This window comes from Chrysemys picta, chromosome 2, assembly GCF_011386835.1.
Source record: "Chrysemys picta bellii isolate R12L10 chromosome 2, ASM1138683v2, whole genome shotgun sequence".
NCBI lineage: Eukaryota > Metazoa > Chordata > Testudines > Emydidae > Chrysemys > Chrysemys picta.
The window spans coordinates 81,158,596-81,170,902 of NC_088792.1; the positions used below are offsets into that span (position 1 = coordinate 81,158,596).

Consider the following 12,307-nt stretch of genomic DNA (forward strand, 5'->3'; position numbering starts at 1 on the left):
CCTAAGCATGGCCTCCTTAAATTCTACTCAGCAGAACTGCACCCGTTTGACTGCTGTAGGGTCCTCTGCACCAGTGGACAGGAGAAGAACAGGTACAATTTCCCCCTTGATGACAGAAGCAAATAATATAGATTCTGGGACTCATCCAAAGGTTCAAGCAGCTTTGAATCAGGCGCTTTATTCAAAGCAAGAGTAGCACATAGAATCATAGAAATATAGGGCTGGAAGGGACCTCAAGAAGTCATCCAGTCCAGTCTGCTGTGCTGCAGCAGGACCAAGTAAACCTAGAGCATCCCTGACCAGCTTGTCCAGTTTGTTTTTAAAAGCTTCCAATGATGGAAGGAAATATTAATGAGAGCCCGTTAAGGGACAGCTTGTGCTTTCAAGCCAGTACAGCTATGATCTATGACCTCACTTGGAAGCTATTCCAGAGCTTAACTACTCTTATAGGTTGAAAGTTTTTCCTAATATCTAACCTAAATCTCCCTTGCTGCAGATTGAGCCCGTTACTTGTCCTACCTTCACTGGCCATGGATAACAATTGATCACTGTCCTCTTTGTAACAGCCCTTACCATATTGGAAGGCTGTTCTCAGGTCCCCCCTCAGTCTTCTTTTCTCAAGACTAAACATGCCCAGTTTTTTAAACTTTTCCTCATAGGGCAGGTTTTCTAAGCTTTTTATCATTTTTGTTGCTCTTCTCTGGACTCTTTCCAATTTGTCCACATCTTTCTAAGATAAATTGTGGCACCCAGAATTGGACACAGTACTCCAGCTGGGGCCTCAGCAGTGCCAAATAGAGCGGGACAATTACCTCCTGTGTCTTACATACAACACTCCTGTTAATACACTCCAGAATCATATGAGTCTTTTTTTGCAGCTGTATCACATTGACGACACATTCAGTCTGTAGTCCACTATAACCCCCAGGTTCCTCTTCAGCAGTACTACCACCTAGATAATTATTCCCCATTTTGTAGTTGTGCATTTGATTTTTCCCCCTAACTGTAGTACTTTGCACTTGTCTTTATTGAATTTCATCTTGTTGATTTCATATCAATTCTCCAATTTGTCAAGGTCATTTTGAATTTTAAAGCTGCCCTCCAAAGTGCTTGCAACCCCTCCCAGCCTGGTATCATATACAAATTTTATAAGCATACACTCTACTCCATTATCCAAGTCATTAATGAAAATATTAAATAGCTCTGGACTGACCCTTGCAGGATGCCTAGATATGTCCTCCCAATGTGACAGCAAATCATTGATAACTATTCTTCAACCAGTTGTGCACCCACCTTATAGTAATTTCATGCCACTGTATGAATGGATACAATTGAATCAAGGTAATTGTAAAATAAAATAATTCTCTTTTTTTTCCCTCTCCCATCGCTCCCTTCTAGCTTGCTCATCAGGTAAATAGCTTTATATTCAGTTTCTTCCTTAGACTGTAGAAACTATGACAACATTGGTTTATGGATACCCTTTCACACAGTACGTTTATTTCAAGGTACAGCCAAATGTCCAGTATATCCCACTGAATTGGTGTTTGCCCTCGATATGTCTGAAGATGTTACCCTAGCAGCATTTGAAAGAATGAGGGGTATTATGATATCTTTGCTGCGGGTCATCAAGCTCAGCGAAAGCAACTGTCCGACTGGTGCCCGCATCTCCATAGTTTCATACAATACCAACACAAGGTACCTCATCCGATTTTCGGAATTCCAGAGGCACAACTTGCTGCTGGAAGCAGTCCAGAGAATACCGCTGGAGAGGTCCTCAGGCAGACGCAATATTGGAGCGGCCATGAGATTCATTGCAAGGAATGTGTTCAAGCGGGTTCGTCAGGGTGTTCTCGTAAGAAAAGTTGCCATATTTTTCACCAGTGGCCCATCACAAGATGCTACCTCCATCAACACAGCAGTGCTGGAGTTCGGTGCCTTGGATATCACTCCTGTGGTGATTGCCTTCAGTGAAGTCCCTAATGTCAGACGTGCCTTCTCGGTAAGCTGGCTGCCTACAGCAAATGGGAAATCTCAGTGAGAAGTGATCATCCTTTTGATTAACAGTTGCTTTACTAATTCATGAGAATATTTATGCACTCAAGTTAATAACTTATAAAAGGAAGGTTTAGATCAGGGGTTCTCAAACTTCATTGCACTGTGACTCCCTTTGGGCAATAAAAATTACTACGCGACCCCAGGAGGGGGGACAAAATCCTGAGCCAGCCTGAGCTCCTAGTGAATGGGGAGGGGGCAAAGTTGAAGCCCAAGGGCCTCAGCCCCAGGCAGTAGGCCTATAACCTGAATCCCACTGCCCACTGCTGAAGCCTCCGGGCTTTGGTCCCCGGGCCCAGCAAGTCTAAGCCAGTTGTGGCGACCCCATTAAAATGTGGTCCCGACCCACTTTGGGGTCCCGACCCACAGTTTGAGAACCGCTGGTTTAGATCATAACAGCTTTTAAAAAGGGAATATTTTAGTGACAGCTGAATTAAAATTAATCCTGATTTATTTCATGACCATGAATAACAAACAACTGACTCACTTCTTTTATTGTCTGTCATGGTGTAAATACAGATTACACCATGCTCCTTTCACTTGCTGTTTCATAGAATGTTCCATTCTAACGCTGATATTTGATAAGCATTTGTCAGGGAACACATACAGCTTGGTTTATGTACAAACCTGGGGCCATATTTTCTGGAGAATTCAAATGCAGAAGACTTCGGAAAAAACACTCTATTTTCCCCAAAGAAAACTGAATTCAGTGAAACATTTTAATAAATGCATTGCCATTAGCTACAACAGAGAAGAAAGCTTTTGTCTTAAAAGATGATTTTAGACTGAAGGACAGTAAATAGAAAAATAAATATTGCATACCATATGTTACCAAACCTTAAAGGAAACATTTCAGGGGTTGTTTAAAGTTTTTGGTTCTGCTCTGCAAAGAAACCCTCCACAAATGGGACCAGGGGTTCCATATTCCTTATCTGTGAATAATTTCTATATCAACTGTGCTCAGTTTTAAGTTAAACAAAAAAGTTTTTTCTTGTTGCCAGCCCTTCAAATTCAACCTAAGATGCAAGCTGAGTTCTCTCCTCCTTCTGTATCATCAGCAATAGCAGGCTTTGAGGCTAAATGCTGCCTTAGCTACTGTCACAGTTTCAGGGTAACTGCACCTCTATCCCCCCCTCTGTGGTCGACTCCAGAAATGCCCAGTTGGGTCCCAGCTCTCCAGCCATCACTTGACCCTGCTGAAGTTCTGACCAGGGGTTTTTAAAGCCGCACAGCTCCCTGCCACATACTGTGATATCCCCAGCAAGCCAATCTGCCTAGTGGCCTGTGCCTGCCTGTGTGTTGCTTTCTCTTCGAGGGCTATGAAGAGTGTATTGCCAGGAGTTACAAATTACCACACAGCAATTTCTAGACAGGCATATTTATTCTTAAGCTCAAAGCATTCCGAAAACATATTAAAAACAAATTAAACAGATTTAAACACAACTAACCATACCAGCAGTCACCCACCAGTATTATGGGGCTCTAGTAGGCCAAAGTCTCAAACTCAAAGGCCAGAAGGGGACCATCATGATCATCTAGTCTGACCTCCTGCACACTGCAGGCCACAGAACTCCATCCACCCACTCCGGTAGTAGAGGACCCATAACCTCTAAACTGAGTTACTGAAGTCCTCAAATCATGCTTTCAAGACTTGATTTAAAGTTACAGAGACTCCACTATTTATTTATTCTTGTTCAAACCAGTAAATGACCCTGTGCCCCACCTTGCAGAGGAAGGCAAAACAACAAAAACCTAGAGTCTCTGACCTGGGGAAAAATTCCATCCCGATCCCAAACATGGCAATCAGTTAGACCCGGAGCAGCTCAGGAAGACCCACCAGCCAGACACCTGGAAAAGAATTCTCTGTAGTAACTCAGAGTCCTCCCCATCTAATGTCCCATCACCAGTTGTTAGAGATATTTGCTAATAGCAGTCGCGGATAGGCCAGATACCATTCTAGGCAATCTCATCATGCCATCCTCCTCCATAAATTATCAAGCTCAGTCTTTAAACAAGTTAGGTCTTTTTGCCACCACTACTCCCCTTGGAAGGCTGTTCCAGAACTTCACACCTTGGATGGTTAGAAACCTTTATCTAATTTCAAGCTTAAACTTATTGATGGCCAGTTTATATTCATTTGTTCTTGTGCCAAAATTGGCCCTTAACTTAAATAACTCCTCTTCCTTCCAGGTGTTTATCCTTCTGACGTATTTATAAAGAGCAATCATATCTCCCTTCAGCCTTTGTATTTGTTAGGCTAAGCAAGCCAAGCTCTGTAAGTCTTGTAAGGTAGGTTTGTCATTTATCTGATCATCCTAGTAGCCCTTCTCTGCACCTGTTCCAATTTGGATTAATCTTTCTTAAACAAGGGAGACCAGAATTGCATACAGTGTTCCAGATGAGATCTTACCAGTGCCTTGTATAATGGTAATAATACTTCCCTATCTCTACTGGAAATTTCTTGCCTCATGCATCCTAGATTTGCATTAGTTTTTTTGATGGCCTCATCATGTTGGCGGTTCATAGTTATCGTGTGATCGACCTATACGCCCAGATCTGTCTCCTCCTCTGTTGCTTCCAGCTGATACATCCATAATTTATTGCAAAATTCTTGTTGTTAGTCCTTAAATCTATGACACTACACTTAGCACTATTAAATTTCATCCCATTTCCATTACTCCAGTTTTCAAGGTTGTCCAAACCTTCTTGTATGGTATTCCGGTCCTCCTCCATATTGGGAATATCTTCCAACTTTGTGTCATCTGCAGATTTTATTAGCACACTCCCACTTTTTGTGCGGTCATTAAATAAGACTGGTCTTTGAGGAGCTGCATTAGTAACCTCCCTCCAGCTTGCCAGTTCACCTTTCAGTATGACCCTCTGTAGTCTCCCCTTTAACCAGTTCCATACCAACCTTTCAATTCTCTTATTCATCCCCCTCTTCTCCAATTTAACTAATAATTTCCCATGTGGAACTGTATCAAATGCTTTACTGAAATCCAGGTATGTTAGATCTAATGCATTTCCTTTGTTTAAAAAATTGGTTATCTTCTCAAAGAAAGATCAGGTTGGTCTGGCATGATCAACCTTTTGTAAAACCATGTTGTATTTTATCCCAATTACCATTTATCTTGATATCTTTAACTACTCTCTCTTTCAAAATTTGTTTTAAGACCTTTGATTCACTTGTGGTCAAACTAACGGGTCTGCAGTTTCCCAGATCTCTTTTATTTCTTTCTTAAATATAGGTACTCGATATGCGCAATTCTCCTTTCCTAGGTTACAACCCCTGAGTCCACAGATTAATGAAAATCACTCACTATTGGGCTTGCAATTTCATGTGCCAGTTCCTTTAATATTCTTGGATAAAGATTAGCTAGGACCCCTGATTTATCCCATTAAAATGTTTGAGTCTGGCTTCCACCTTAGATGTGGCAGTTTCTACTTCCATATCCTTGTTCCCATTAGCCACCCTGCTACTGCCCCCAACCTCCTCATTGAAAGCTGAGGCAAAGTATTCATTGAGGTGTTAGTCCATACCTAGATTATCTTTAATCTCCACCTCAACCTCAATGCTTAGTGGTTCCACTTCTTCTCTCCTCGTTTTCTTCTTATTTTTATAGCTAAAGAAAATGGACCAAATTCTCCAGTTGCACCTGTGCAACCCCTGAGAGGAGAATTAGGCCTTGTGTCTTTATCAGTTTTCTTTTATATTACATGGATATAAAAAAAAATAAACAGGACAACCTGAGATTTGTTTCTAGTCTATAAATTCCCAGAACTGGCTCAAGTACTGTGACTCTGAAATCACTCTGGCCCCAACTTGGAGAGGTGCAAAGTGAAACAACCAATTAGTGCTCAGATACCAGAGTAATACATGTAGCATAAGAACCTGAATAGAATAAATCATCAATTTGCAGTAATTAGAAAATAATATTAACCAGGGCTCCTCATCTTCTTTCCTCTCAACTAGAATGTATAGGGCCAAATCTTGCATTCTTTACTCAAGCAAAAGTCCTACTGGTGTCATAAACACAGATTCAACATAAAATTGATAAATAAAATATAGATTCAAAATAAGACTGTAGGGTTTATCCCACTGTTGCTTCAATTTATGCAAGGGGAAAAAAAAACAGAAGCACAGATATCTACCTTCTGGCATAAGCAGTTTGTGTACCCTAGCACTGTAAGGCCTGGTCTACACTCCGAGTTTAGGTCGAAATTAGCAGCGTTAAATTGAATTAAGCCTGGACATGTTCACACGGCTAAGTCCCTTTTTTCGACTTAAAGGGCCCTTTAAACCGGTTTCTTTACTCCACCTCTGACGAGGGGATTAGCGATAAAATCGGCCTTTGCGGGTCGGAATTGGGGTAGTGTGAATGGAATTTGACGTTATTGGCCTCCGGGAGCTATCCCACAGTGCTTCGTTGTGACTGCTCTGGACAGCACTCTCAACTCAGATGCATTGACCAGGTAGACAGGAAAAGCCCCGCGAATGTTTGAATTTCATTTCCTGTTTGCCCAGTGTGGAGAGCACAGGTGACCACGCAGAGCTCATCAGCACAGGTAACCGTGATGGAGTCCCAGGATTGCAAAAGAGCTCCATCATGGACCGAACGGGAGGTACGGGATCTGCTCGCCATATGGGGAGATGAATCAGTGCTAGCTGAACTCCGTAGCAGTAAACGAAATGGCAAAATATTAGAAAAGGTCTCCAAGGCCATGAAGGACCGAGGCCATAACAGGGACGCACAGCAATGCCGCGTGAAAATTAAGGAGCTAAGGCGAGCCTACCACAAAGCCAGAGAGGCAAACGGAAGGTCCGGGGCAGAGCCGCAAACATGCCGCTTCTACCGGAGCTGCATGCCATGCTAGGGGGTGCAGCCACCACTACCCCAACCATGTGCTTTGACTCCTTCAATGGAGAAACACACAGGGAAGCGGGTTCGGGGTACGAGGAAGATGAGAATGAAGATAATGTAGATAGCTTACAGCAGCAAGGAAGCGGAGAAACCGGTTTCCCCAACAGCCAGGATATGTTTGTCACCCTGGACCTGGAACCAGTAACCCCCGAACTCACCCAAGGCATGCTCCCAGACCCTGAGGGCACACAGGGGACCTCTGGTGAGTGTACCTTTGTAAATATTACACATGGTTTAAAAGCAAGCGTGTTTAATGATTAATGATTAATTTGCCCTGGCAATCGCGGCCAGTACAGCTACTGGAAAAGTCTGTTAATGTGTATGGGGATGGAATGGAAATCCTCCAGGGACATCTCCAGAAAGCTCTCCTTCATCTACTCCCAAAGCCTTTGCAAAAGGTTTCTGGGGAGGGCTGCCTTATCCCGTCCGCCATGGTAGGACACTTTACCACGCCAGGCCAGTAGCACGTAGTCTGGAATCATTGCATAACAAAGCATGGCAGCGTATGGTCCCAGTGTTTGCTGGCATGCAGACAACATCCATTCCTTATCGCTCTTTGTTATCCTCAGGAGAGTGATATCATTCATGGTCACCTGGTTGAAATGGGGCGATTTTATTAAAGGGACATTCAGAGGTGCCCGTTCCTGTTTTGCTGAACAGAAATGTTCCCCGCTGTGAGCCACGTGGTGGGTGGGAGGGATGAAGTGATCATCCCTGAGAATTGGGTGTGTGGGGGGAGGGGGGTTAGTTGGGTTTGTGCTGCATGTTAACCCGGAAACCGCAGCCCCTCCTTTTACATTGCAAATCCATTTTAAATGGCCAACCCAATGGGTGCTTGGTATGGGAAATGAGGGCGCTACTGTTTGAAACCATTCCCACATGTTAAGAAGGTTAAAAAAGCCAAAAGACTGTGGCTTACCATGGCTGCCTGCAAGCCGAAATCTGTTGCCTGGCACTGCGTGAGTGATCTCTCACACCAAACCGGCAGGCCCTCAATATAAGAGGAAAAATGTGACCTTGTAACGAAAGCACATGTGCTGTGTAATGTGATCAGCAAAATTTAACGTGAAAGAGTGTACCCATTGTTCTCTAAAATGTGTCTTTTTTTAACCACCTCTCCCTTCTCCTCCACCAGCTGCAAATGTTTCTCCCTCACAGAGGCTAGTGAAGATTAGAAGGAGAAAACGGCAGTCTCGGGATGACATATTCACGGAGCTCCAGATGTCCTCCCATGCTGACAGAGCACAGCAGAATGCGTGGAGGCAGTCAATGTCAGACTACAGAAAAGCACAATATGAATGAGAGGAGAGGTGGCGGGCTGAATCGCGGGATGAACAGAGCAAGTGGCGGGCTGAAGATGATAGGTGGCATCAGCTTGCAGATAGAAGGCAAGAGTCAATGCTCCGGCTGCTGGAGCATCAAACTGACATGCTCCAACGTATGGTTGAGCTGCAGGAAAGGCAGCAGGAGCAGAGACCGCCACTACAGCCCCTGTGTAACCAACAGCCCTCCTCCCCAAGTTCCATAGCCTCCTCACCCAGACGCCCAAGAACATGGTGGGGGGGCCTCCGGCCACCCAGTCACTCCACCCCAGATGATTGCCCGAGCATCAGAAGGCTGGCCTTCAATAAGAGTTAAAGTTTTAAACTGCAGTGTGTCCTTTTCCTTCCCTCCTCCCCCACCCATCCCGGGCTACCTTGGCAATTATCCCCCTAGTTGTGTGATGAATTAATAAAGAATGCATGAATGTGAAGTAACAGTGACTTTATTGCCTCTTCAAGTGGTGCTCGTGGCGGGGAGGGGAGCGTGGGGTGGTTGGTTTATAGGGAAGTAGAGTGAACCGGGTGGGGGGGGGGCGGAGGGTTCATCAAGGAGAAACAAACAGAACTTTCACACTGTAGCCTGGCCAGTCACAAAACTCGTTTTCAAAGCTTCTCTGATGCGCACCGTGCCCTGCTGTGCTCTTCTAACCGCCCTGATGTCTGGCTGCACGTAATCAGCGGCCAGGCGATTTGCCTCAACCTCCCACCCTGCCATAAATGTCTCCCCCTTACTCTCACAGATATTGTGGAGCGCACAGCAAGCAGCAATAACAACGGGGATATTCTTTTCGCTGAAGTCTGAGCGAGTCAGTAAGCTGTGCCAGCACGCTTTTAAACGTCCAAATGCACATTCCACCACCATTCGGCACTTGCTCAGCCTGTAGTTGAACAGGTCCTGACTACTGTCCAGGCTGCCTGTGTACGGCTTCATGAGCCATGGCATTATGGGGTAGGCTGGGTCCCCAAGGATCACGATAAGCATTTCAACATCCCCAACAGTTATTTTCTGGTCCGGGAAGAAAGTCCCTTCCTCCAGCTTTTGAAACAGACCAGAGTGCCTGAAGACGCGAGCATCCTGTACCTTTCCCGGCCATCCCACGTTGATGTTAGTGAAATGTCCCTTGTGATCCACCAGGGCTTGCAGCAGCATTGAAAAGTACCCCTTGCGGTTTATGTACTCGGTGGCTTGGTGCTCCGGTGACAAGATAGGGATATGGGTTCCGTCTATCGCCCCACCACAGTTTGGGAATCCCATTGCAGCAAAGCCATCCACTATGGCCTGCACGTTTCCCAGAGTCACTACCCTTGATATCAGCAGATCTTTGATTGCCCTGGCAACTTGGATCACAGCAGCCCCCACAGTAGATTTGCCCACTCCAAATTGATTCCCGACTGACCGGTAGCTGTCTGGCGTTGCAAGCTTCCACAGGGCTATCGCCACTCGCTTCTCAACTGTGAGGGCTGCTCTCATCCTGGTATTCTGGCGCTTCAGGGCAGGGGAAAGCAAGTCACAAAGTTCCATGAAAGTGCCCTTACGCATGCGAAAGTTTTGCAGCCACTGGGAATCGTCCCACACCTGCAACACGATGCGGTCCCACCAGTCTGTGCTTGTTTCCCAGGCCCAGAATCGGCATTCCACAGCATGAACCTGCCCCAGTAACACCATGATTTGCACATTGCTGGGGCCTGTGCCTTGTGAGAGGTCTATGTCCATGTCAATTTCCTCATCACTCTCGTCGGCGTGCTGCAATCGCCTCCTCGGCTGGTCCTGGTTTTGCTTTGGCGTGTCTTGGCTCTGCATATACTCCAGGACAATGCGCGTGGTGTTCATAGTGCTCATAATTGCCGCAGTGATCTGAGCGGGCTCCATTATCCCAGTGCTATGGCGTCTGGTCTGAAAAAACATGCGAAACTAGTATCTGACGGACGGAGGGAGGGAGGGAGGTGCGAGTGACGACATGGCGTACAGGTAGAGGGAATTAAAATCAACAAAGGTGGCTGTGCATCAGGGAGAAACACAAACAACTGTCACACAGAATGGCCCCCCCAAAGATTGAACTCAAAACCCTGGGTTTAGCAGGCCTTTGATTTCACGGAGGGAGGGGGAAGCAAATGAATACAGAACAAATCTATTTTTTACATCTTAAGCTGGCAGACGAAGGTGCAGCATGACTGATAGCCCTCGGCATCTTCTGGGTGCTTGGCAGAAAATAGCATACTACAACTGATAGCCATCATCGTCATTGGGAAGACAGTGACTGGGGGACATACGGAGTTTCATCCACTGCAGTACGACGACGACGGATACCAGTCGTAATACACCATCTTCTACCAAAAAGTAAGGGGCTGCTGCTGTGTGCAATGCAGCCCCACATCTACCAGCCCCACGTCTGCCAGCACCCAGATCGCCGATGAAGGCTACCAGTCATACTGCACTGTCTACTGCCAAAAGGCAATTAGCTGCTGCTGTGTAGCAATGCAGTACCACGTCTGCCAGCACCCAGATGACATATGGTGACGGTGAGCTGAGCTGAGCAGAGCGGGCTCCATGCTTGGCGTGGTATGTTGTCTGCACAGGTAACCCAGGTAAAAAGGTGTGAATCGACTGTCTGCCGTTGCTCTGATGGAGGGGGAGGTGCCTGACGACATGTACCCAGAACCCCCCGCGACACTGTTTTGCATCATTCAGGCATTGGGATCTCAACCCAGAATTCCAATGGGTGGCGGAGACTGCGGGAATTGTGGGATAGCTACCCATAGTGCAACGCTCCGGAAGTCGATGCTAGCCTCGGTACTGTGGACGCGGTCCGCCGACTTAATGCACTTAGAGCATTTTATGTGGGGACACACACAATCAGCTGTATACAACCGATTTCTATAAAACCGGCTTCTATAAATTCGACCTAATTTCGTAGTGTAGACATACCCTAAGTGAAGTTAACAACACCAGATAACTGCAGTAACAAAAATCTCATAATGAACACCATGTTACATGTTTTCACAGTACATTTTAAGAGGCAGTCCTTATTACCACCAGCGCCACAAGGAATTTTGCCTTTAGGAAATTAAGGGTCAGATTCTGTTTTCCATTGTTAAACACAGCTAATCAGCCTGCTATGTAGCAATATATTAAAATCAACGGGATGAATAAAAGCCATATGTCTGGCCACCACAGAGGAAGGTTGCACTGGCAAGCTAAAGCAATACATTTCAGGACCATATATTTTATTCTTGCTCTAACAAATGCTTTCCAAAGGGCAAGACCATACAGAACTGTAATCCAAACAAAATAAGATTATTGTGAAGCCTCAGATTTACTTTAATTTATTGTCTACATTTCAGTCTTGTTGTTTATTCCCCAGGTTGCAAATTCATTTTCTTGCCTGGAGGGTTCTTGACATTTCTTGAAAGTTCAAACAAGAGGCGACTGGTAAGTGCTGATAGTGGGGGGCGGGGAGGGCACAATTTAAAGGTGCTGATGGTATGCAGCAGCATTTAGGGCAAGTACTCAAGAGACAAAGGAATTATGATTTCTAGAGCTGCTTTTGATGTCATATTTTATGATACTATGTAATAGCACATAGAGATTGTTCTAAAAGAGAGCTACACATGAAAAAGCTCTCGATTGCACTGATGTATGTCATCAGATGCCTCCGGTGTGGTTCTCTGCTCTGTTCAATGTTGATAACAGTCTGATTGCGTGTGTTCCCTTTGTTTACACAATTGTAGTTACTGTGTAACTTAATTTCTTTACCAATTTGTTTTTTTCCTGGCCTTCATGTTGTTTGCCGCCATTCATTTGTTGATTTTTACCTGTGTGTTGGTTAAACAGTTTAGCAAAGTTATGCACATTGTAAATGTTGTACAGCAATAATACAATACAGCAATAGTACAGTGATAATATAGTAGCGCAGCAATAATGCAGTTGTTTTTACATAGTAACCAAGTTGAAATTAAATGACAGTTTATCCTGGTCCAGCTGGTCTAGTGGTTTTTAGCTGAATGTTAAAT

At 45.0% G+C, this 12,307-nt stretch overlaps 2 protein-coding genes across 2 annotated transcripts in view; both read left to right on the forward strand.

The window, feature by feature from the left end:
* Positions 1-1,418, forward strand: part of LOC112061707 (collagen alpha-4(VI) chain-like) — a 43,576-nt gene extending 42,158 nt beyond the window's left edge. Inside the window, exon 24 of the mRNA XM_065582448.1 lies at positions 1,399-1,418. Within this exon, the coding sequence (XP_065438520.1) occupies positions 1,399-1,418 (20 nt within the window). The remainder of the gene's footprint in view (positions 1-1,398) is intronic.
* Positions 1,419-1,493: 75 nt separating this feature from the next.
* Positions 1,494-12,307, forward strand: part of LOC135981374 (collagen alpha-6(VI) chain-like) — a 35,558-nt gene continuing 24,744 nt past the window's right edge. The window contains exon 1 of the mRNA XM_065583602.1: positions 1,494-1,999. Within this exon, the coding sequence (XP_065439674.1) occupies positions 1,556-1,999 (444 nt within the window). The 5' untranslated portion in view covers positions 1,494-1,555. The remainder of the gene's footprint in view (positions 2,000-12,307) is intronic.